The following is a 27,409-nucleotide window of genomic DNA, read 5'->3' on the forward strand; positions in this document are numbered from 1 at the left end:
GGCAATCTGACGTAGAACCTGGAAGCACTGAACGTAAACAGCGTACATTTTTGTTTTGTTTTTGCGTACAAAAAGTATTCTCGTCGCTTCATAATATTAAGGTTGAACCACTGCAGTCAGGTCGACTATTTTAACAATGTCTTTAGTACCTTTCTGGACCTTGAAAGTGGTGGTTAAATCGCTATCTATGGAGGAGTCAGACAGCTCTTGAATTTCATCAAAAATATCTTAATTTGAGTTCCGAAAATGAACAAAGGTCTGACAGGTTTGAAACGACATGAGGGTGAGTAATTAATGACAGAAATTTCATTTTTGGGCGAACTAACCCTTTAACCCACTTAACCTCACAAGAGAACTCGCTTCAAAAAGTTATCTTTTATTTTATCCACTTTATTTTTCAACGCAGAAGCTATTTCCTGTGAATGTCCAAGACTTACGATTCATTGGCCACAATAGAGTGCTGCAGGGATGATGTATTTTTGTAGGCCAAAACCCAGAAAAGAGTTTTCTGAACTTTAGCATTTTAGCACTTTTGCTTCCATCGTCTTGAAGTCGTTGGGTTTTGCCAAAACATAATATAGTTACGAATTTGTACTAAACTCATCTAAACACAAGCCTCAGTGTGTTTATAATTGCACTCTTGCAAACTATTCTAATCCAAACTTTCAGGGAAAATATTTTTAAATAAAGACTAAAAGAGTTGTTGGAAGTCATGTGACTGTGGTGCAGTTCGTTTATAGCCTACATTTAGTTTTTTTTCCTATTGGCAATTGTATTTAGACTTGTTAATTTGTGAAGATTATCATGATGAGCAAATCATGTAAGAATCATAAACTTTTGTTGGTCACAGGGCGTATTTTCTGCAGTAATCCAAAAGCTAATGAAAAAATCCTATTGAGTTTGTGTCAAGGAAACCAGGCTGATGCTAAAGTACGGGTTGGCCTACAAAAATACGTCATCACTGCAGCGCTCTACAGATAAACCCTAACCCTAACTAGTAGAATAATAAAGTACAGTAAATGGTAAAATCATTTCAGAAACAAACCAGTGTGTTTATGATAACAATGATTAAAATAATATGGTAACAAATACCAGTTTGCAATATCAATCTACCGCTAAAATAACTGAAAGCGACTGACCCTGGAAGCCTCGACACATTCAAGTTAAAAATGGCCGTGCCTGCTCTTATGTTAAAAATAAGGTGGATACTAATTCTGTTATTTGAAAATGAGTTAAATAAATTTTACTAAACAGTATTTATTAGCTGATGTGTTCAAAACTAGTCAACTAGATAATACTGCATGTCCAATACCATTCCATCATTAATAAATATCTCTCTCTCTCTCATTACCGTTTCAGTCATATCCAACTCTTAGTGATTCTATGACTATCTCTCACCATACGCGATAGACTGTCCATGAATTTTCTTGGCAATGTTTTTTCCGGGGTAGGTTGCCAGGTCTTTCCCCAACCCTTCCTATTACATGGCTTGTGACTCACACACACGCATTCACACCTACGGCCAATTTGGCATGTTCAATCCAACTAACTTGCATGTCTTTGGACTGTGTGTGGGAAACCACACTGATACGGGGAGAACTTCACACTGAAAGGACTCCTGGCTTAGACGGGACTCGAATAGGGGACCTTCTTGCTGTGAGGCGACAGTGCTACCCACTGAGCCACTGTGTAATAGTAGTTACTAGAATGTATTGTATATGTATATGTATTCATTAATGACGGAACAGTATTTTAAAATGTTACCGAAATCAGTTAAACAGGCCTACCTCAAAATCTTTTATTTTTTTTCTTACAATGATCGCAGCAGAGAGAGAATGATCCTTTTTTGAGAGAGTATAGAATTAATATCACAGTTGTTTTCTGGTGTCCTCTACCCTGGGGTCTCTTATCATATAGATCATTACAGTAATGATAAAATGAATGTGTTAGTAAGTAAATGTTTGTATCACAGCTCAATATCAGGTCTAGTCACTGGGCGGCAGCCAACATGAGAACCAGCATGTTTAAAACACACGAATAAAGCTGTTTTGCGCATTTTATATCGATATGATTATGTCAATATCAATAGGACCAAACATAATATTGATTTATAATTCACAAATGAATTGCTCAAATTTGGTCAAATTAATTCACAAAGGGGAAAAACTTTTAGTAAAATTATGTGTTGGTGATTTGTTGACACAATTTATGTAATTGAAAATTGCTGTATTGTAAAAATTTATATAAAATGTATTGTACTACAAACATGAAATTCTGAGAACCATTTTGAGTGATTAAATTCATTAAAATAAACTGTTAACAAAAATGAATCAATTCCGGTCATTACTGCTCTGTCCTATTTTTATCCAACAGTAATGCCTAATTTAGATGCAGAGAACAGATGATACATGTTTATTAAAACTAGCTTGTAAATGAAATGAAAGAGTGAAAATAATGGCAGTGTAAAGAAATCATTATGAAGCATCCTGAAGCTTCCACATGGAAATGATGTCCTGGATGCTGGACATTCATTTGACATGATGCAGACATTCATACTGTATGTATGTGAAGTCAGCATTTCAGGAGTTAAAATGGATGCAGTACATTTGTGTTTGTGAACAGACGTGAGTTAAATAATTATTCATTTAAATAGGGACATTATGTTTATATACATTTCGCCTAGGGAAATATAATGTCATACAATCAGTATCATCATCAGCATATACATGTCACATTGCAACTTCCCATATTTTACCTAATAAAATTTATCCAGAGTCCAACTTCATAGTCCTACACATCACTATTATCAGAAAACAGGCTTAATACATTTCAATCACTTAATTCTGTTGTGGGGCATGAATTTTTACTTGCCATCTTTACACTATTATTCAGTGTCATATTTCTACTTGACTTCTAGCATTGAGTAATTGTATAAAATCAGGATGGACAAAGCCAGAAAAACACACCAACAGTAATAAGGGGAAATACAACATACTGTTTGCTCGAGTTGTTTCAAGAAATAAGGCTTGTGATCTGCTTGACGTAACTCAACACAGCGAGGTAAACGCACAGTAAAACAGCCAATCAGGACAGTGAGGTAGATGCTTTCAGTGATGGGTGATTCTGAAACTATATCATTAATCATAAAAGAAATAAAGACACAAACCCTTAGCAATTGTGCTTCAGTGTTTGTACTGCATAAAACACTTGGAGGAGGAAAGGTGCCATAATCATGACAGAATTTCTACATGTCTACACATTTCCTTTTCACTTTTTAATTAAACCGAGTGAAAAAAGAAAGAAAACTGAAAATGATTTAGCAAAATTTTAAAAAGCTAGAAAAATAACCTGTCACCAGTTTAACCGATTCCATTTTTATATAAAACCTATAATACTTTAAAAAAATAGATATTTAACAATGTTAACCTCAACAGTCAAGTAATTTGTTGTCATTTATAGTTGTTCCCACTGACTACTGAGTTTGTTGACCAAAAAAAAAAAAAAAATAAAATAAAATATAAATTAACAAAATAATCAAGATTTATTCCATGCCCAACTTTCTATGCATGCCATAAAATGTTTTGGTATAGCACATGATCTGCGATGTTTAAACATGACATACTGCTGGTCTGAAGACATATATGTATACATGTTCACGTGTACACACTCACACACACCTGTCCCAGTAGCATGTTGTTGTTTCGGGGGCGAATAAACATCAGGAAGCATCTCACAAATTGTTTGTGCATGTAATCTGTGATTTCAAGTAAATCATTTCTACCTCAATGCGCTTCAAAGTATCTTCTTTATCTTCACCACGATATCACGTTTTCCATGTTTCCTCATGGTTAATTTCCACATTACACAACATGATTCCTTTTGAGGCATTGTACATAATTCCTTAGATAGGAACAAATGAATGCTGTTTAAATGCAAACATGTGAAGTTTGTGTTGTCCCATATAGTGCTGCTCTGGTGAAGGTTCATATTGTCTTTGATGATATTGTGCTGCTTATATATGCAGATCTGTAGGATGGAGAGTCCAAATTCATGACTGTACCTGTAAATCAAAAGAGAACAGAACTCTTATCCATAATACAGTATATTGACAGAACCACATTTATTTTACATTTACTAAAGGAATCCATTATTTTATTGTCTTTATGACAGTTGTTTAGGGGGCAAAGTTTAGCTCCCACAGGTCAACCAGCAGTTTATTATTATTATTCTTTTTTTTAAATTAATATAATTATTTAAGTACTATTCTTACATTTAAAAGCTTTTAAAAGATGTTACTTTATTTCAGCATGACTGGGACACCAAGAAGCCAGGACCAGAACTATCAATTTTAGAATAAATTATATAGAAAGTGCTCTTGCGCCATATTGTAGAAGAAAATTAAAACAGTTAATACATTAAGACTGGGTTTTACACGTAGTGTAAAAATACAGGTAACACTTTATTGATTGCGATTGTCGAAATAAAAATGAAACTCATCAATCCTACATTAAATCTAGTTTTATATTATTTGATCTTTTTTATAATTTCATTTAGGATTCACATGAAATAATTGAAATAAAAAAACTAGGCAGTTAAATGGGAAGCAGTAACACTACAGACAGTCATGTCATGACAGTAACATCACACTCAGCAATGGCAGCATTGACAATAAAAACCACTGACAGTAACAGCACCAATAGTAACACCATAAGAGTAATAACACCTACAGTAAAACCTTCAATAGCAACATTACTACTGACTGCAATACCCTTAAGAGTATCACCACCATTAACAGAAATATCACCATCACTAATGGCATCGACAGTAGCCACTGACAGTAACACTATTGACAGTAAAACTACTGACAATAACATTGACAGTAAAACCACAGACAGTACCACCCCACTGACAGTAACATCATCAACAGTAAAAAACCACTGACAGTAACACCACTAACAGTACGACCACTGACAGTAACACCATTGACAGTAAAAACCACTTACAGTAACACCATTGATGGTAAAAACCACTGACAGTAACACCATCAACAGTAAAAACCACTGACAGTAACAGCATTGACAGTACAACAGCTGACAGTAATACCACAGATAGTACCACCACTTACAGTAACACCACTGACAGTAAAACCACTTGCAGTAATATGGAATCCCAAACCTGCCAATATTTAAAAAAAAATAAATAAATAAATACATACATAAATAAATATACAAAGAAATGTAAAAAAGCAAAAATAAATATATAAATATAAATAAATATACACAGAAAAGCAATTAATAAATAAATAATTATTTATACATTTATTTCCTTATTTATGTATATATTTATTTTTTTCCACATTTTTTTTTATTTACACATTTATTCATTTCAATTTTTTTTCCACATTTATTTATGTATTTATTTCCATATTTGTTCATTTCCACATTTATTCATTTCTACATTTCTTTATTTCTACATTTCTTTATTTTTACATTTCTTTGTCCGTAGGGCATAGCAATCGAGCTCAGAGTAGGCGAGGGCGAAGCGTTGAGGCCACAGTGGCACCTTGTGGTGTGGCCGAAATACACGAAGTATAGCCTACTGACAAGCCTGCGATACTGGGATGAATGACTTTGGATGGGCAATATGGCCAAAATCTTATATCACAGGTTAAGTCATATAATATCACTGTAACTGTACTGTGTGACATGGATAGGCTACTCTTTATTCCGGACATGGCCGTAGAACATCGTCTGGTCTGGACTTGTAAAATGTCCTGGGCTGGCAAACATGAACAGCAACATCTTCAACAGATCTGATAACAGGGACTCTAATAATGGAAAATAACAAGCGCTTCCATTTCAATCATTTGAATGAATGGGCTTGCATTTGATTGAGATTCGGACACCGTCAGAGCACGGAAAGGAACCAGCGCACATTTAGGCTACAGCAGGGTTGGGGAGTAAAGGAATACATGTAACATGTAACAACATGTAATCAGGATACAAAAATCCAGTAAATAATTCATTACAGTTACATCAAAAAACATAGTAATAAGATTACAGTTACATTTTGAAAAAAGGGGGAATACTATCAGGTTTAAAATGGTTTCATTTAAAACTAAATAACACTATATAGAGCCATAATAACACTATATTAAGCGCTGCTTGATTTTACAGTATTTCTTGGTTCTGTTGCCAGTGATGACTCACGCGAGCCACCTGCTGGAGCATGCACAAATAACACCCATGTACAATCTCCTCAGATGCATTTTGAATCACTGCTGCTTGCAACGATGCTTCCCGCGGGGAAAACGCTTTCAATTCATGGAAATTTCGCTGATATTTTGTTTTCAGAGAAGAAAATGCAAACAACATGGTTGTACAGTGCAAACTCCGCCTTCTAGCGACGAAAACACTTTCTTTATCTAAAAAATAATCTGTAATACCATACTGTAGCCACTAGATGTCATATAGCCCTTTACATATATATATATATATATATATATATATATATATATATATTCAGGGCTGTGTATTCCCAAGCTGTGGAAATGAGACATGACTGCTTAGTTTTTTTATTATGCAAACAGACAATTACAATATTTACAGAAAAGAAATTAAATGCAAAATACAAATACAAAGACCAACAAAACATACATAACAGCTAGTATGATTTGGGTATGTGTGTGTGTGTGTGTGTGTGTGTGTGTGTGTGTGTGTGTATAACTAAGTGTAACTGGGTGTGGGAGTGGAAATATATGAATAAAGGAGCATGTAGGAAAGTACAACAGACATAACCAGAGTTAAGAAAAAATATATATCAAAGAGGAGGAAAAAAAAAATAATAATAATAAAAATAAAATAAAATAAACAAATAAAAAAAAAATAAATAAATAAAAAAATTGACAATAATAATGATGAAGATAATAATAGTATCACACGCAAAAAATGAGGAAGGTGACAATAGCAACAGTATTAATAAATAATAATAATAATAATAATAATAATAATAATGATAAATCCAATTAATAAGAAATGACAAATAGTAATAATAGTATTAGCAGTAGTAGTAATGATAAATATTAAGAAATATACTCATTTCATCCGGAATGAGGGGGAGGTTAAAGGATCAGGAAGAGGAAAAATAAAGATAACAGTAATAGCAATAATGATAATAATATTAATAATGGTAATATTGATACAGCCATTAATAGTAATGATAATAGTAGTAGTTGCAATGGCAGTGATAATAATAATAATAATAGTATTAATAATGGTAATATTGATACAGCTATTAATAATAAGATATTATAAAGCTGCCTCTATTCCCCTCATGGCCATGGCATAGGATAGACCCCCGTCAGTGTCATGTTGCAACGAGCTATCAAGGTGCGGTGCTGCGGGGCCGAGGGTCCCAAAATCCATCCCCATCCCCAGCCGTCCCACACATGCCACGCTTACCCTGTCTGTGTGTTTTTTTTTTTTTTTAATAAATATGGCTGCTTTCATTGTTATACTCATGATATGTTTATGTCAACTAGTGTATAATGCATTAAAAAAGCATGGCGTGCAGCATGGAACCAGCCCAGTGCAAAGCCCAGGCCGCCACGCCCACGCCACACTTACCCTATGTGTGTGCATTTTTTTTTTTTTTTTTCCCTTCTCTCTCTTTTTTTTTCCTTTTCCCTTTCCTGCTTTAAACTTATTTTATGCTCCAAATGAATGTGTGTGTGCACCTCATCTAATATGTGAAGCATTAAAACAGCGAGACAAGTGCTGAGCCAGCCAGAGACAAGAAATCCCAGGTGAAAGTACAAGCTGGAGGGCGAAAGCCCAAGGCCCCCGGTCCCACATCACACCCACCCACACCTAATCAAAACCGCACATGTCAGGGACTAGTATGCCACAGCCAACCAGGGTCCAGAAACAGCAAAAAAAAAAAAAAAAAAAAAAAGGAGAGAGAGAGAGAGAGAGAGATTTAAATATAACCTTATAAGTATTTTATTTATATTTGATATTAGTCGGTTTCGCTACCTCTTTCTGACCCCCCTCCCCCCAATCATGTGTGAATATTGATGGTGTACCATTGAAGATGGCTTCAGACAAAGAAGGTCAGTGGATTCATGACTGTAGGAAGTTAAAGAGAGATGACCAAGAAGGGTGTAATTCTGATGTATTATTTTGAGTGGAGGTAGACAAGTTTTCCATGGAGATGTACTCTATTAGTAAATTTTTCCAAGTTGTAATGTGTATGGTGTTCCTTGATTTCCAGTTCATGAGGATAGTTTTCTTGGCGATAGTTAGAGCCACTAGGAGTAATTGACTGTTTGTACTGTTTAAATTGATTATGGATATGTCACCTAATATACAGAGGGAGGGAGACAGCGGGATGTGACATCCCATAAGGTTGGATAGTGAGTCAGTAACGTTTTCCCAGAATTTTTTAACTGAGGTGCAATCCCAAATAGCGTGTAAATAGGTGTCTGGAGTGTTTTGTGTGCAATGTGAGCATGTTTCTGAAGAAAAACACATTTTAAATAATTTCCGTCCAGTTACGTGAAATCTATGAAGTACTTTATACTGTATAAGTTGTAAGTTGGCGTTTTTTGTCATGAAGTAGATATTTTTTACAGATTTGTGTCCAGAAAGCTGCATTGGGAGCAATGGATAAGTCTGATTCCCATTTTGCACTGGGTAGGCTTAATGTATTGTCTGATTTGGATATTATTTTATATATTTTGGAGAGTAGTTTTTTTGGGGAGGTTATATTAATTAGCTCTGAGATTGGAGGGGGAAGGTCTAGATTAATTGTCTGAGTGTCGATTTTTGATTGAATAGATGATTTGATTTGTAAATATTCCAAAAAACAATTACTCCCAATGCCGTATTTCTGGACCAAGTGGGAAAATGGTGCCAAGTTGTTATTAAGCAGGATGTGTTGAAGTTCTGTGATGCCCTTATCTACCCATATGCGTAAGTTGAGTGGCTTCTTGTTAACCATAAAATCTGGGTTATTCCAGATTGGGGTGTATTTAGATGGTGCAAGAGGGGTGTTCGTGATTTGATGAAATTTCCACCAGGCTGTCAGAGCTGCGGCTATTGTCTGTGTTTTAAAACAGTGATGCTTTTTGATTGTCTGATTATAGAAAGGTAATTCTGAAATGTTAATGTCTTTACAAATTGACTGTTCAACATCTTGCCATGTGCTTTCTGATGGGTTTGGGTGAATCCATTTGTATATATTTTGGAGCTGATTGGCCAAAAAGTAGTGGTAGAAATGTGGTGCTTCCAGTCCTCCTTGTGTTTTTGGTTTCTGTAGTGTAGTTAATTTAATTCTTGGGGTCTTATTTTTCCAATAGAATTTAGTGACGATTGAATCTAGTGATTTAAACCAGGTGAGGGTGGGTAGTGCTGGAGTCATTGTAAATAAATAGTTTAATTTAGGGAGTATAGTCATTTTAATTACTGATATTCTGCCCATAATGGATAGTGGTAAATTCATCCAGCGATGAAGGTCATCATTTATTGTTTTAAGTAATGGAGTAAAGTTGAGTCCAAATAGCTCTGACAGCCTGGGGGAAACATTAATACCTAAGTATGTGATATAGTTGGTGCACAAAGGAATAGGTGGTGTCTGGGATGTCACATCCAAGCTGTTGGAATGTAATGAGAGTATGGCAGATTTACTCTTTATTTGGTTTAAGAAGGAGTGAAATTGTGGCTGTGTTCATATTATCTGGGAGTTGACTGCTTAGTTTTAATAGGTTTTAAAAGTAACCAAAATGCTAAACATTAAAATTAAAGCAGAACAAACATGAACAGAAATGTTTGATCCGAGCTTGTTCAGTTTGGTTATGATCTGATGTCACTTTTATATTTTTAAGCTATAAACAACAACGATAATAATATTGCAAGAGATAATTTATTCATGCATGGCATGTGTGTTTCTCTAGCTCCGTTTCCATAGGCACATTTTGATTTATCTAATTCTGGATATTTCCAGTTGATAACTTAGCCTAAGACGTGTGATTAATAATAAGACCACACCAAGAGAACCCATTATAATCAATGATGCTGTGACTGTCCACACGGAAAGAGATGCGACAATTTTCTACTGTAACCGACGCCTCGTTCTATTTTGGATCTTTGAAATATGTGTTGTATTTTAAGCGTTTATCACATTTTGCGCATGTAAAAGTAGGAAATATGAATGTGAAGTGAATTTGTGGTCTCGTTTCAAATGCATTGATCAATATGCTTGCGTCGACTTCACTGTAGCCTATAAGTGCGCTGGTTCCTTTCCGTGTTCTGACAGTGTCTGAATCTCAATCAAATGCAATCCCATTCATTCAAATGATTAATAATGGAAAATAATAAGCTCTTCCATTTCAGAGTCCCTGTTATCAGATCTGTTGAAGATGTTGCTGTTCATGTTTGCCAGCCCAGGACATTTTACAAATCCAGACCAGACGATGTTCTACAGCCATGTCCGGAATAAAGAGTAGCCTATCCATGTCACACAGTACAGTTACAGTGATATTATATGACTTAACCTGTGATATAAGATTTTGGCCATATTGCCCATCCAAGTAATTCATCCCAGTATCGCAGGCTCGTCAGTAGGCTATACTTCTTGTATTTCGGCCACACCACAAGGTGTCACTGTGGCCTCAACGCTTCGCCCTCGCCTACTCTGAGCTCGATTGCTTTATCTGAGGTAAACCACACCCTCCTCATTACCCTATGGACAAAAAAAAGTAAAAATACATAAATGTAAAAATAAAGAAATGTAGAAATGAGTAAATGTGGAATGTGAAAATAAATAATAATCGAAATGAATAAATGAAAAAAATAAATAATTGTGGAAAAAAATTAATATATACATAAGGAAATAAATGTACAAATAATTGTTTATTATTATTATTTTTTTTAGTTTTATTTTTTTGCTTTTCTATGTATATTTATTTATATATTTATTTATTTATTTTTGCTTTTTTACATTTCTTTGTATATTTATTTATGTATTTATTTATTTTTAATATTGGCAGGTTTGGGATTCCATACAGTAACACCATCAACTGTAAAACCACTAACAGTTGAACCATAGACAGTAAAAACCACTGACAGTAACACCATTGACGGTAAAAACCACTGACAGTAACACCATCGACAATAAAACCACTAACAGTTGAACCATAGACAGTAAAAACCACTGACAGTAACACCATTGACGGTAAAAACCACTGACAGTAACACCATCGACAATAAAACCACTGACAGTAATACCATCGACAGTAAAAACCACTGACAGTAACACTATTGACAGTAAAATCCACTGACAGTAACACCATCGACAGTAAAAACCACTGACAGTAACACCATCGACAGTAAAAACCATTGACATTAACACCATCGACAGTAAAACCAATGACAGTAACACCATCGACAGTAAAAACCACTGACAGTAACACCATTGACAGTAAAACCAATGACAGTAACACCATCGACAGTAAAAAACACTGACAGTAACACCATCGACAGTAAAACCAATGACAGTAAAACCAATGACAGTAACACTACCGACAGTAAAAAACACTGACAGTAACACCATCGACAGTAAAAACCACTGACAGTAAAACCACTGACAGTAACACCATCGACAATAAAACCACTGACAGTAACACCATCGACAGTAAAAACCAGACAGTAACACCATCGACAGTAAAACCAATGACAGTAACACCATCGACAGTAAAAACCACTGACAGTAACACCATCGACAGTAAAACCACTGACAGTAACACCATCGACAGTAAAAACCACTGACAGTAACACCATCGACAGTAAAACCAATGACAGTAACACCATCGACTGTAAAACCAATGACAGTAACACCATCGACAGTAAAAACCACTGACAGTAACACCATCGACAGTAAAAACCACTGACAGTAACACCATCGACAGTAAAACCAATGACAGTAACACCATCGACAGTAAAAACCACTGACAGTAACACCATCGACAGTAAAACCAATGACAGTAACACCATCGACTGTAAAACCAATGACAGTAACACCATCGACAGTAAAAACCACTGACAGTAACACCATCGACAGTAAAAACCACTGACAGTAACACCATCGACAGTAAAAACCACTGACAGTAACACCATCGACAGTAAAACCAATGACAGTAACACCATCGACAGTAAAAACCACTGACAGTAACACCATCGACAGTAAAACCAATGACAGTAACACCATCGACTGTAAAACCAATGACAGTAACACCATCGACAGTAAAACCACTGACAGTAACACCATCGACAGTAAAACCACTGACAGTAACACCACTGTCAGTAAATCTCACTGACAGTAACACCATCGACAGTAAAAACCACTGACAGTAACACCATCGACAGTAACACTACTGACAGTAAAACCACTGACAGTAACACTACCGACAGTAAAAACCACTGACAGTAACACCATCGACAGTAAAAACCACTGACAGTAACACCATCGACAGTAAATCTCACTGACAGTAACACCATCGACAGTAAAAACCACTGACAGTAACACCATCGACAGTAACACTACTGACAGTAAAACCACTGACAGTAACACCATCGACAGTAAAACCACTGACAGTAACACCACTGTCAGTAAAAACCACTGACAGTAACACTACCGACAGTAAAAACCACTGACAGTAACACCATCGACAGTAAATCTCACTGACAGTAACACCATCGACAGTAAAAACCACTGACAGTAACACCATCGACAGTAACACTACCGACAGTAAAAACCACTGACAGTAACACCATCGACAGTAAAACTCACTGACAGTAACACCATCGACAGTAAAACCACTGACAGTAACACTACCGACAGTAAAAACCACTGACAGTAACACCATCGACAGTAAAAACCACTGACAGTAACACCATCGACAGTAAATCTCACTGACAGTAACACCATCGACAGTAAAAACCACTGACAATAACACCATCGACAGTAACACTACCGACAGTAAAACCACTGACAGTAACACCATCGACAGTAAAACCACTGACAGTAACACCACTGTCAGTAAAAAACACTGACAGTAACACTACCGACAGTAAAAACCACTGACAGTAACACCATCAACAGTAAATCTCACTGACAGTAACACCATCGACAGTAAAAACCACTGACAGTAACACCATCGACAGTAAAAACCACTGACAGTAACACCATCGACAGTAAATCTCACTGACAGTAACACCATCGACAGTAAAAACCACTGACAGTAACACCACCGACAGTAAATCTCACTGACAGTAACACCATTGACAGTAAAAACCACTGACAGTAACACTACCGACAGTAAAAAACACTGACAGTAACACCATCGACAGTAAAACCACTGACAGTAACACCATTGACAGTAAAACCACTGACAGTAACACTACCGACAGTAAACTCACTGACAGTAACACCATCGACAGTAAAAACCACTGACAGTAACACCATCGACAGTAAAACTCACTGACAGTAAGACCACTGACAGTAAAACCAATGACAGTAACACCATCGACAGTAAAAACCACTGACAGTAACACCATCGGCAGTAAAACCACTGACAGTAACACCATCGACAGTAACACCACTGACAGTAAAACCAATGATAGTAACACTACCGACAGTAAAAACCAGACAGTAACACCATCGACAGTAAAACCAATGACAGTAACACCATCGACAGTAAAAAACACTGACAGTAACACCATTGACAGTAAAACCACTGACAGTAACACTACCGACAGTAAACTCACTGACAGTAACACCATCGACAGTAAAAACCACTGACAGTAACACCATCGACAGTAAAACTCACTGACAGTAAGACCACTGACAGTAAAACCAATGACAGTAACATCATCGACAGTAAAAACCACTGACAGTAACACCATCGGCAGTAAAACCACTGACAGTAACACCATCGACAGTAACACCACTGACAGTAAAACCAATGATAGTAACACTACCGACAGTAAAAACCAGACAGTAACACCATCGACAGTAAAACCAATGACAGTAACACCATCGACAGTAAAAAACACTGACAGTAACACCATCGACAGTAAAAACCACTGACAGTAACACCACTGACAGTAAAACCAATGACAGTAACACCATCGACAGTAAAAACCACTGACAGTAACACCACTGACAGTAAAACCAATGACAGTAACACCATCGACAATAAAACCACTGACTGTAACACTACCGACAGTAAAAACCAGACAGTAACACCATCAACATTAAAACCAATGACAGTAACACCATCGACAGTAAAACTCACTGACAGTAACACCATCGACAGTAAAACCACTGACAGTAACACTACCGACAGTAAAAACCACTTACAGTAACATCATCGACAGTAAAACCACTGACAGTAACACCATTGACAGTAAAAACCACAGACAGTAACACCATCGAGAGTAAAACCACTGACAGTAACACCATCGACAGTAAAAACCAGACAGTAACACCATCGACAGTAAAACCAATGACAGTAACACCATCGACAGTAAAAACCACTGACAGTAACACCACTGACAGTAAAACCAATGATAGTAACACTACCGACAGTAAAAACCAGACAGTAACACCATCGACAGTAAAACCAATGACAGTAACACCATCGACAGTAAAAACCACTGACAGTAACACCATCGACAGAAAAACCACTGACAGTAACACCATCGACAGTAAAAACCACTGACAGTAACACCACTGACAGTAAAACCAATGACAGTAACACTACCGACAGTAAAAACCAGACAGTAACACCATCAACAGTAAAACCAATGACAGTAACACCATCGACAGTAAAACTCACTGACAGTAACACCATCGACAGTAAAATCACTGACAGTAACACTACCGACAGTAAAAACCACTGACAGTAACACCATCGACAGTAAAAACCAGAGAGTAACACCATCGACAGTAAAAACCATTGACAGTAAAACTATTGACAGTAACACCATTTACAGTAAAAACCACTTACAGTAACACTGACAATAAAACCATTGGCAGTACAACCACTTACGGTATCAACAGTAAAACCACTGGCAGTAACACCACTGACAGTAAAACCAACAACAGTAATGGCACTGACAGTCCCACTACCACTGCACACTTACCAACAACACCATTCAAAATGGCCATTTAAAAAAATCTAATATTTAAGACCAAAATGTAACATGTAGATGTTACTCAGTGTTTGGTCAGTATCTACCAAAGAGGTCTATAATACCTGAAGAAAGCTACCCACTAGCATTCTCATTCATCTTAACGGCAAGTCTTTTGTGACTAATTGTGACTTGTGGGCGTTAAGTTATGGCTTTTTTAAGCAAATTACCTAAGCCATTAATGCTATGTGGCTAATGGCTCTGAGCCACAGAAATGTCATGACACTGATTGGCTGATGGCATCAAAAGAACATGCAGTCTTAATCATTTCCATCCTTTTGGTGCTTTTATATTGCAATAACATTATTGAATAATTTCTGGCAAAGATACTACATTATATAACAGATCTTTTGGCTATATTTATTGCTTTATTAACTGTGAAAATGTCTGATTATATAGCACTGACATATTTTCATTCTCCTAGAGAATTAAATATTTAAAAGAATATCTATATTATTAAATATTAAATATGTATAGAAATTATTAAATATTAGCATTATTAAATATTCATTATAAGATCATACATATCATAGTCATAATTATTTGTCATAATTAAAAAGTCTTATAAAAAATGTTTTAGCAATTGTACAATGATCCAGCTATATTAGCCTTTCTTCCATGTTCTGTATAAAATCACATGTATCACAAATCTTTCTTAACCTGAGTATCTAGATGGGAAACTCTCAAATACTAGAGTATAGCAGAGTGTTGAGTTTGATAGTGTGTCCTTTCTCATGCCCTTGAGAGTGCAAATCTGAACCCATATGTTCTCTCATCATTTTTGTATCTCAACTCCTGTATCACTAAATTTCTCTCTTATTTTCTTCTTTGATTTCATCAACATACCCATGAGAAATGTACATCTTCTGGAATGTTTTTTTTTTTTTTTATAATGTCCTGTCCACAATAATGGTTCTCAGGAACATCTAATTGTATATTTTCCAAAATGTGACTATTTGAAATGTATGATTAATACAAAAAAAAAAAAAAAAAAAAAATATATATATATATATATATATTATTTTATGTTAAACCGAAGCAAGAAAGTCATATAGGTTTGGAATGACATGAGGGTGAGTAAATGATGACAACATTTTTATTTTTGGGTGAACTAACCCTTTCAGCGTTCAATCGGGAATAGCTTAAGAACTTAGGCCCGGTTTCACAGACAAGGCTTAGATTAAGCCAGTGGCAGGTTGCATAAACTGCTTAGACTAGTCCTACAAGTTAGTCATGTTATTTTTTTCTTCAAAATGGGTCATAATTTTTTAAAGTCAGTTACATAAAATGGCAGATTGGTCTAATTTGAATCCTAAAAGTAACTAATTAGCTCTAATAGCCCTGCTAGTTGGTCAGACTAGTTTTTAAGACACAGGCTGTGTCCGAAATCACCCCTATATCCCTTAAATAGGGCACTATTTGAGGGGACAGCCATTTGAGTGGTGTCTGAAATCATATTGGATGTTATCGAGTGCACTTATTCAATCCCACAATGCATCGCAATAACGAGTATACAACTGATGTATGCTCAATATCAATTGTATACCCATACAATACATCAGTTGAATACCCATAATGCACTGTGAGAGTCAGGTGCCAAATGAATTCCTGTGACTGATCAGAAGATGGCGCCCGCAAGTTGAATCATCCATCCATCCATTTTCCAAACCACTGGTTCAATATGGGTACAGTGTAATATCATACACATACATTCCTTTTTAATTGATTATTAAATTGTTTAATTACGGTTTATACATGCTAGTTTCCATGACAGAGCTCAAGATGAATCTTTTCATCTTACTAGTGGTTAAGTAGCTTTTATAAATGTGCCTTAGAAAAAAACATTACCGACTGTAATCCGAATCACTTGTTCAAAACAAAAGACTCGAAAAGCTCTGAAGCAGTGTTTTGAAATCGGCCATCACTAGATATTGTTGAAAAGTCGTTATTTTGTTATTTTGGCGCACAAAAGTATTCTCGTCACTTTATAATATTAAGGTAGAACCACTGAACTCACATGAACTGTTTTAAATATGTTTTGAGTAGCTTTCTGGATCTTGAGAAGTTCGGTGACATTGCTGGCAATAGAAGCCTCACTAAGCCATCGGATTTCATCCGTGCTCTTTGTGCTCCAAAGATGAACGAAGGTCTTAGGGACTTAGGGAAGATCTTAGAACGAAATGAGGGTGAGTAATAAATTACATTATTTTCATTTTTGGGTGAAATAACCCTTTAACTATGACTTTTCCCTCAATAAACTCCTAATTTTCTGCTTATTAGTTAGTAAGATAGTTGTTAAGTTTAGGTATTGGGTAGGATTAAGAATGTGGAATATGGTCATGCAGAATAAGGCATTAATATGTGCTTAATAAGTACTAATAAATAGCCAATATTTTAGTAATATGCATGCTCATAAGCAACTAGTTAAAAGACCCTTAAAAAAGTGTTACCAAAATATCTAGCTTCCAGCAGACTGCCTTCTGTATTCAAGTTACAAAAAAAAAAGGAACTGGTGTCGCGTCAGTTAAGCTTTTTCCGTAAGTTGAATAGGGAAGGCGTAGGACGTAGCATAAGCTTTTTGAACTGCGAGAGGCGTTGAGCTTTCTTCCCAAGTTGAATACGGAAGGCGGTCTGGCAAAAGCTAGATATTTTACTTCATAACTTGTTAAATATGGATTTTTTTTTTTTTTTTTTTTTTTACACAAATGCATCGCTTTATTAACCTTTATTAACCCCCCGAAGCTGTGTGAAGTATGTTTATGATGGATGGATGTGGATGGAGACACTTTCTTCAGCTCATACTCGTTGGTATCGCTCACTGCCATTATAAAGCTCGGATGCATCAGGATATTTATTAATATATCTCAGATTGTGTTCATCAGAAAGAAGAAAGTCATACACACCTAGGATGGCTTGAGGGTGAGTAAAGCTTGGGGTAATTTTCATTTGAAAGTGAACTAATCCTTTAAGCCTTGTCTGTGAAACTGGGCATAAAAGTTTGAGTTAGAGGTTCAGAGGAAACCCTAACTATAGGCTGTCTTAGAAATATCAACACTGTGCTGCTGTGCAACCATATAAATCTCAGCCGGAGCTAAAGCCATGCTGTTTCATTTGCACTGCAACAACAACTGCAGTGAGCCACAAAGTCACGCTGACCTATTCAACACCTGTGAGCTGTAACACAAGCCAATAGCACAAGTGCCACACATGACAACAGCATTACACAGTCGTTCTTATTGTGTCTTGCTCACCATATTTTCCAGCAGAAAAAAAACCTGTTCCTGTCAGTGTGTATTCAGATCCTTAGAATATTAAGCAGCTGTGCCTCGTCTGTAAGGGCAGGTAATATTCATCCAAAACAAAGACCTCTATATAAACTGAATCAATAATAAATTGTAAATCGTAAGGTGAGCAGGATATATTATATAATTTAGCACACGGCTTCGGCAGGCATGTATAATGATACTAAGAGGGGCAGTGGGTGCCTGTGTCCTCCCTAGCTCTACAGCAGCCCAAAATTTTCCAATGTAAATCCGAGGTGAAAAATGGAACTGCAGCGCTCTAATTGAAAGCCACCCGGGCAGATTTCAGACTAAACCCGCATATTTTAACGTTACCTTACAGTACGTAAACCTCACTCCAGACCAAGATGATATCAGTCCGCTTCAGCTATGTGTATATTAGTCTGCATCAGGTCAGTAACTAGTTGGCATATCTGTTCTTCATATGTGGAGTAACATATCAAATCAATGAAAGTATAAATCCTTTAATTGAATTTAATTGATGTTTGTTTCTTTTTCTCACTGGAATTCTTCCACAACTTATAATACTCTAAAACAACATTCGGTGGCAATAAATACTACATTAAGGCAATTCTAAGATAGCATTCTGTGTCATGTGTACTTGTCAATCAACATTAGAGCGCCACCCTCAGGCTGAATAAAGCGACCTCTGCCAAAAGTGTTTCTGCATGTTCAGCCATTAGAATATAAAGCTTACAAAAAGTTAACCACTAAGACCCAGAATCTACCCTACCTAAATTTACAGTCAGGAGCTACTACTGGTATTAAGGTCCAATATTCCTTGACCACGAGGATGTAAATGAGAGTCACATGATGGCCACTGATCAACTGTAAGTGCCAAAGGTTCCTGGATTATGAAAGTATCCACAGCTTGAAATAACATGACCTTTGCTGAAGTGAATGTGACAGTCAAGAGTGTTTGTGTGTGTAAAATCTATAAGCAGAACACACAATACAAGATGACATGGTGGGTTTCTCTACGTCACTCTTATTTCTGTCTTATTTCCATGCGAGCAGACCAGCATTCCGTCATAAAACATTAAACACATATGAAGAATGCAACACAGCAATGTTAAAGTGGGTCAGGAAATACCCCCACTCTCTCCTCATGTAACCTGACACAGCCGGTTCAACAGCTGCGGTGGAATGACATTACGTTCTTAAAAATATATATATTTTTAAAAAGGTCTATTTTCATTCTGCAAAGGAATTCAAGCACACGTAATCAACATTATTTATGCATTGCATTTCTCTCAGTAACTAAATAATATCTCCATTTAATTTAAAAATGAATTTGCATGTTTAGGAGAAAGACATACAAACTCTTTCACAATATCTGTCTATGAAACTAGTTTTTGAGGGAGTTGGATTGATACATGAGAACACATTTGGTTTTTCCCCAATTAATTTTATCCATGATAACTAGATGCCATATTATGCTTATGTATCAGAAAGATTACAGACGTTTACGCAATATTAGACCTAATATTATATTATAGTAGTTAGAATTTATAGATAATTTTGAAAACATAACTAAAATCCAAAATCCTCCCTGAAATCATTAGACTTTATTGTACACTGACTGTATTGTTTATTTTGGTTTTATTTTTTATATGAGATTATATAAAATATAAACTCTAGCTTCACCAGCAAACACTAAATATCGAATCGTTCCTTGAACTGTATGCTTTAGTTTAAGGTCAATTATTACACAAAAGATATTGACAAAAGATACAAAAACAAGCACATACCGCCCCCAAGTGTGGGCAAAGAACATATACAGAAAGTCTGCAAAATCATTTGTTTTGTAGTTATAGATCTAGAATGAAAAATCTAGCTTTGTAATCTGCACACTGTAAGCCTTTTTTGACAACTAGGCTATATTTATCGACCTGTGTCATATTGATGTGTAATTTGAGTCATATGCTTCTTGCTTCTTACATGAAAACAGGAAATAATAGTTTAGGATGTAATTTTATAGCGTATAATAGTACATAGGTTGTTTTTCTTAATACATAAAATAAAATAAAAAAGACGTCTTTCAGAACTACCCTGCAAACTATTACATGAAAAAGTTTAAAAATAAGTTTTTTTGGTAACACTTTACAATAAGGTCTATTAGTTAACATTAGTTAACTACATTAGTTAACATGCACTAATAATGAACTGCACTTATACAGCATTTATTAATCTTTGTTAATGTTAATTTCAACATTTACTAATACATGATTAAAATCTTGTTAACATTAGTTAATGCACTGTGAACTAACATGAACAATGAACAACTGTATTTTCATTAACTAATGTTAACGAAAATTAGTAAATACAGTAACAAATGTATTACGCATATAGTTAGTTCATGTTTGTTAATACATTAACTAATGTTTAACTAATGAACTTTATTGTTATTAAGTGTTACCAGTTTTTTTTAAGTTGCTTTTTTGCCAAATTCACATTTACACACTGCAAAAAAATGCTTTTCTTACTTAGAGTTTTTGTCTTGTTTCTAGTCCAAATATCTAAAAATTCATATATCATTAGCATTTTCTAGACAAGTAAAAATGATTGTCTTGTTTTCAGAAAAAAAATAAGTCAAAATTAAAGGGATGGTTTTTTATAATTAAGTGAGTTTTTCCTTAAAACAAGCTAAATAATCTTGTTTTCGGTTTGAAATAAGATTATTTTTCTTACCCCATTGGCAGATTATTTTGCTTGTTTTAAGGAAAAACTCACTTAAAAGGAATAGTTTTCCCAAAAATGAAAATTCTGTCATCATTTACTCACCCTAAGGTTGTTCCAAACTGGTATAAATTTCTTTGTACTGCCGAACGCAAAGAAAGTTATTTGCTGAACGCAAAGAAAGTTTGTAACCAGGCTGCTTTGGGCCACCATTGACTTCCATAGTAGGAAAAAAATTACTATAGAAGTCAATGGTGGCCCAAAGCAGCCAGCATACAAAATATCTTCCGTTGTTTTCAACAGAACAAAGAAATTTATACCAGTTTGGAACAACCTTAGGGTGAGTAAATGATGACAGAACTTTCATTTTTGACTTATTTTTCTGAAAACAAGACAATAATTTTTACTTGTCTAGAAAATGCTAATGATATAACAATTTTTAGATATTTGGACTAGAGACAAGACAAAAACTCTAAGTAAGAAAAGCATTTTTTGCAGTGCAGATCCAAATATTCCAATTCTAGACCTCTCTTTATTATGAAAGAAACTGAGCAATATCTCATACTGTATCAATTACATTGTCTAAAAACAAATATTATTTGTTTGCAGTTCTTTTTTTGTTTGTTTTTAGTGACATGTAATTCTCAAAACCTATTAATATTTCCAGTTTATATCATTTATAATCCCCCGTTGCAGGGTTGGTTAAATAATAACAATCGTATATAAGCCTAAAAGTATTGCATTCATATTTATTAGAAATATTATACACTATTATAAATATTTCTCAGAAAAGGCTAATTCTAATATGGACACATACACAAAGTTATGTTTTGATGGATGTGCAGTGTTACATACCTCATCCTGTCTGAACTCTTCTTGTTAATGTAAAAATCCAACTTCACGTGGTGTGTGCGGAAATCTGTGCAGTTATTTCCATTTTCAGTTAGTCCATTATTGACATTGCAAGAGTTGATAATCCAGCCAATAGGCGGACGAGTTTTTCTTCCTCACAGTGACGTCATAATGAATCCCTTTTTGTGCTGAATTCGTGATCCCCTCTTGATGCTGTTGCAGAGCAGAAATGTAGACGTTTCTCCATTTTGTGTGATGTGGTCTATCGGTGTATATTGTTACACTGTATTCACATGATACATTGGATGAGCCTCGTTTCGTCTAACTAGGCCTAATAAGAAGGTAAACTGCCTATCTGAGGGTTGATAATTGATTGAATTAATGATAGAATGTTCCTTTTTTATATATAATAAAAGCACCAGAAACCATCTTTCACGTGAGCAAATTAAGGAAACAATAATAGCACGATAATGTCTCCAGAACCGTCTGGAAAGTTGCTATGGAAACACATTTAGGCTCTTAAAGCCTGCAGTTACCATCTCTGCCCACTAGATAACGCTATTGTATTGTAAAAAAAGAAAAAAAGACCTCGTGTCCAGAATTGAGCGCACATTGTTTGAAATCGAGCTTCTGCTCATTCATTCTATACGCATCTGTTGATAATATGAAGAAATAAAGAAGCTTAAATCAAATGTTGCTAATCATTAGAAATCTATCCCTGCAGTGCTTCTACATAGTGCGAATAAAGTTATCAAGTAATTTTAAGATGCCATAACCTTTCAATGCTAATGAAATATGGCACTGATATTATTATGACACCACCTGAAAAAATGCAGTATGCTCCTTAAAATGCTTAATAATCTCAGATCTGGTTTGCTCTTCTACTGATCATTCTCAATAAAATCACGGAGATATGTATTTCTCAGATTTCAAAATTACGTTACACATTACACAGCAAGTAAAAAAAAAAAAAGTAAAAAATAATAACAATAACAACAGTTGCCATTATTAAATGAGCTGGGGTAAGTCGTTTTCCAAATGACCTTGCAGTTGAACTGTCCTCGTTAGGAAAATAAAATAACAAGATATATATTTTGGTCCTACTGTTTCTCTCCAAATAAGCAAACTGTAGCCTATATGTAAACTTCTTTACTGTCTGTCAGCGAATTTGTTTTGAAAAACTAACCGATCACGCACCAACGAATTTGTGGACTAAGAGTATACTAATAAAGTGCTACACATTTAATTGGGCTTGCTTATATATAATAGCATACGTTATGTATTTTTTATCTATTTATTTATTTTTTAATTTTGCGTCTATAGCTAGCCTACGTCTCGCGCGCGCTTCGATGATCGACGATCACAACAATGGAAGACAGTTTAGAAAACAATCGCACATCACGTCATAGTAAAATCCACTGTCGTAGTTTCCAAATGAAGTGTTCCTCGCAGATTATTAGACATCTACTCAAGCCAGCGCGAGGGATGAGGATGTACTCGCAGAGAAAGGTGCGCTTCTTTGGGTGAATAATTGCTGGCTTTCTACATTCATACATCAGTAAGCTTCCCTGTGTATGCTTTATGGGGGCTGCAGTTGGTGTACTTGACCGAATCTCCATCCTCTGAATCCAAATAGTCTGATTTGGAAAGGGACGCTTTGCTTTCACTCCTTTTAAATTCACCAAACGAGGGTTGCTGTTGGCCACACGTTACGTGCGTGTACTGCATCTGCTCCTCGTGCTCGGTCTCCCTGTGGTAGAAGTAATTGAAATTGGACACGATGACGGGCACTGGAAGAGCAATGGTGAGCACACCAGCAATGGCACACAAAGAGCCCACTATTTTGCCACCAATTGTGACTGGGCACATGTCCCCGTAGCCTACAGTTGTCATGGAAACCACTGCCCACCAGAAGGCATCGGGGATGCTGCTGAACCCCGAGTCGGGGTCGTCCGTCTCGGCGAAATACACGGCGCTGGAGAACAGTATAACTCCAATGAAAAGGAAGAATATGAGGAGACCCAGTTCCCGCATGCTCGCTTGAAGGGTCTTGCCCAGAATCTGAAGCCCCTTTGAGTGTCTGGAAAGCTTGAATATGCGGAACACCCGCACCAAGCGAATGACCCTCAGGATGGCCAGAGACATCGCCTGCTGGCCGTTGCCCTGATGCTCGGCCAACTCCAGACCCAAGGTGATGAAGTAGGGAATAATGGCCACGATGTCGATTGTGTTCATGATATTCTTAAAGAAAGCGGGCTTGCTTGGGCACGCGAGAAACCTCACGAGCAGTTCAAAGGAGAACCATATTATACAAAGGGTCTCCACAATAAAAAATGGGTCTGTGAAGGGATTGGGCTTCTTTAAACTAGCAGTTCCATTGAATGTGAGGTGCTCCTCATACATTTTCCCGTCCTCCCTAAACTCAGGTAAAGTCTCCAAGCAAAATATGACAATGGATATCAAAATGACGAGCACTGAGACTATTGCGATGCCCCTTGCGGGTCCAGAGCTCTCGGGGTACTCGAACAGCAGCCAGACCTGCCTCTGGAACTCGTTTTCTGGCAAAGGTCGCTCTTCCTCCTTGATGAAGCCCTCGTCCTCTTTAAAATTCTCAATGACTTCTTCTCCCAACTCGTAGAATTTGATCTCCTCCATAAAGATGTCCACAGGAACATTGACTGGTCTCCTCAGCCTGCCTCCAGACTGATAGTAGTAGAGGATGGCATCAAAACTCGGTCGGTTCCTGTCAAAAAAGTACTCATTCCTCAGAGGGTCGAAGAAGCGCATTCTTTTCCTGGGGTCACCGAGTAAGGTGGCAGGGAATTGCGCAAGGGTTTTCAATTGGGTTTCGAAGCGCAGTCCGGAGATGTTAATAACCACCCTCTCGCAGCACTCCTGGTCTGCCCTTTCGGGGTCGTAAACATCTTGGGACAGGGCTGCCAATGCCACAGTCTCTTCGAGGTTCTCCCCGGGCACCACAGTCATGTTTGTCCCCTCAAAAGGGCGAGTCGTTTTCGCGCCCCGGTCCTCGCGCTGTTGGTGGAAAACGGTCAGAGCACTTGTAGAGCGGCGCGTGTCGTGTCACTTCGCGCGCATTTTCCTCACAGAGGTTTTTCCTCATTCCCTCCCCAAGCGGAGACTGGCAGTCTGGACGATTGGCTGTCACATTCACAGCATTTTAAGCAGCAATGCCCTCCCTCACTCCCTTGCTCGCTCCGAGCTCTATGGCAAGCCGTAGTAGCATTTATTCCTTTAAACAAATTAGTATACAATGTTACATGTGCTTGCTTTTCATTAGTTTAGTAAGGAGTCCAATAGAGACAACGATAGGCTATGCCAATTTCACTATAGTAACTATTCAAGATGTGTATTAATGAATATTTGTTTGCAATATTTCTACCTGAGTATACCTGTAAATGTTTCTTGACTTTTACTTCACTAAATTAATACTTTAAATTGTTTTGACGAATCTTCCAAACCCTATTGTTACTTTTGCAACTGCATAAGCTGTACACTGGGAAAAAAGTTTGTATTTTTTATAAAATACTGTAAAAATGCCAAAGTAAAAACATGTTAATTGGTATTGGTTAATGTAATTTACCTTACCATATGTGGTGAAAAACTGTAAATTTAACACCACATTATATGTATATAGTCTTACTGCAAAATAATGTTACATTTATGTTTTTGCAAGTAAAAACTATGAATTACCATATAATTTATGGTGAAAAAAACGCAGTAAAAGGACATTCCCAGAAGTCCCTGATTACATTTTTTTATAAATATTTTTGTTTCTTCTTATTTTTGTTATCAGTAATGTACATTGGTGTGTTTTGTGTTACATTTTCTGTTATTTAGGTAATATTTATTGCATTATTTTAGGGCCCTGATGGTGTTTTGTCTTTGTATGTATGACCCTGTGCACGGGTATTGACCATGTTTTCTGAACAGGCCGTTTATGATGAACTCTGATTAATCATGTGGCTTTCTATTGTGCCACCTGTATTATTGTGATAGTTATCAGTACATTTTAAGGTTAAAAGGCAGGTTTTGGTAGCCTATAGTTAAAGTATTAACATTATATCACTTAATGAAATATATGGTTATAAGTTGTAAAATATACAGGCATTCTGTAAAACTAGAAACACTCTCTCTTCATATGTATTTTTACTTAAAGTGTGGTTCTACCACATTTACATTTACTTACATTTGCATAGACAATGAAATGTACAATATTGACTTATGACAGCATCTAAAGCATAAATTATTTACATATGAACAACTTTACAGATGTACAAATGTGTATGAATCCTTATTTATGAAAATTAAAAATGTGGCATTAATATATTTCATTCTGTTGTATTCAATTGTCGTATCAATGACGTTATGTTGCAGTCGCATTTATTAAACGCAGAGTTTATTCATTTATTTTATGAAATTATAACATTTCACTCTGTTCTGTGCGACTTCTCGTTTTGAAGGATTACATAATGTTAGACAATACTACACTACACTTTAAAACCTAACATTTATGTAATATTTTAACCATTATTTATCATGTAATATTTATTTTGTTTGCCGTGGGTCACATAGGCGATTTCTCAGTATATTCCTATGTTGTGTAGGACTGACAATAGAACCATAAAATACACCAAAAATGCAACATAAATTCACAAAAGTAATTAATTTTATTCATGTGCTCAACCTCAAGAAGCTTTATGACACGTTTTACGGCAGTGATATCAAACGCTCATTAGCTCTTGCCTGCTTCATTGCAGATTGCGACATGCCATGTTTTGGGTGATGTGCATTTTGAGTGAGAAATGTGTGCCTTCACAGACTGGATCGGGATGAGATCCACGTTGTAGTCAAAGGCTACGTCCAAATCAGATTCAGAAAGATTATCAAAACATAGAGTAGATAGAGCCCATCAAAGCTTACACAGTCTTATACCTCTTCCTCGGTCGACATTTCATTTTGTAACTTTAGGCAGTTTTGATTTATATGCTGTTAAATATTTTATTATTGTGTTAGCTTATATGTGCGCAAGCAATGCTTTAATTGCGTGTTTCTGCTTGTTTTTGGATCCAGAGATTCTGTATTATTTCAGAAGATGCTGCTTTGTAGCACCCCCTACCATATATCAATGAAGACATGGATAGCCTGAAAATGTCAAATTCTGTCAATGGCGGGGAAACGTTGTGTCATAATTTACAAAAACAATTGAAGGTGGGTAAGTTTCATAATTAAAAAAAAAAAAAATCTAGTTTTTTCAAAGACTACGACGTACATAAGCAATGCTTTTATCGTTTTTATCTGCTCCTT

At 36.1% G+C, this 27,409-nt stretch overlaps 1 protein-coding gene across 1 annotated transcript; it reads right to left on the reverse strand.

Moving 5' to 3' along the window:
* Positions 1–266: 266 nt before the first annotated feature.
* Positions 267–26,414, reverse strand: LOC127510893 (shaker-related potassium channel tsha2). Its single transcript, XM_051891039.1, has 2 exons — positions 22,088–26,414; positions 267–4,060 (listed from the first exon to the last, which is right to left on the reverse strand). Exon 1 carries the CDS (start codon positions 25,067–25,069, stop codon positions 23,633–23,635), a length of 1,437 nt encoding a protein of 478 aa, XP_051746999.1. The 5' UTR covers positions 25,070–26,414; the 3' UTR covers positions 267–4,060; positions 22,088–23,632.
* Between the last annotated feature and the right edge of the window lie 995 nt (positions 26,415–27,409).

Source organism: Ctenopharyngodon idella, chromosome 4 (genome assembly GCF_019924925.1).
Source record: "Ctenopharyngodon idella isolate HZGC_01 chromosome 4, HZGC01, whole genome shotgun sequence".
NCBI lineage: Eukaryota > Metazoa > Chordata > Actinopteri > Cypriniformes > Xenocyprididae > Ctenopharyngodon > Ctenopharyngodon idella.

Coding starts and splice junctions, on each gene's coding strand:
- LOC127510893 (XM_051891039.1), bottom strand. CDS start 25,069: ATGACTGTGGTGCCCGGGGAGAACCTCGAAGAGACTGTGGCATTGGCA.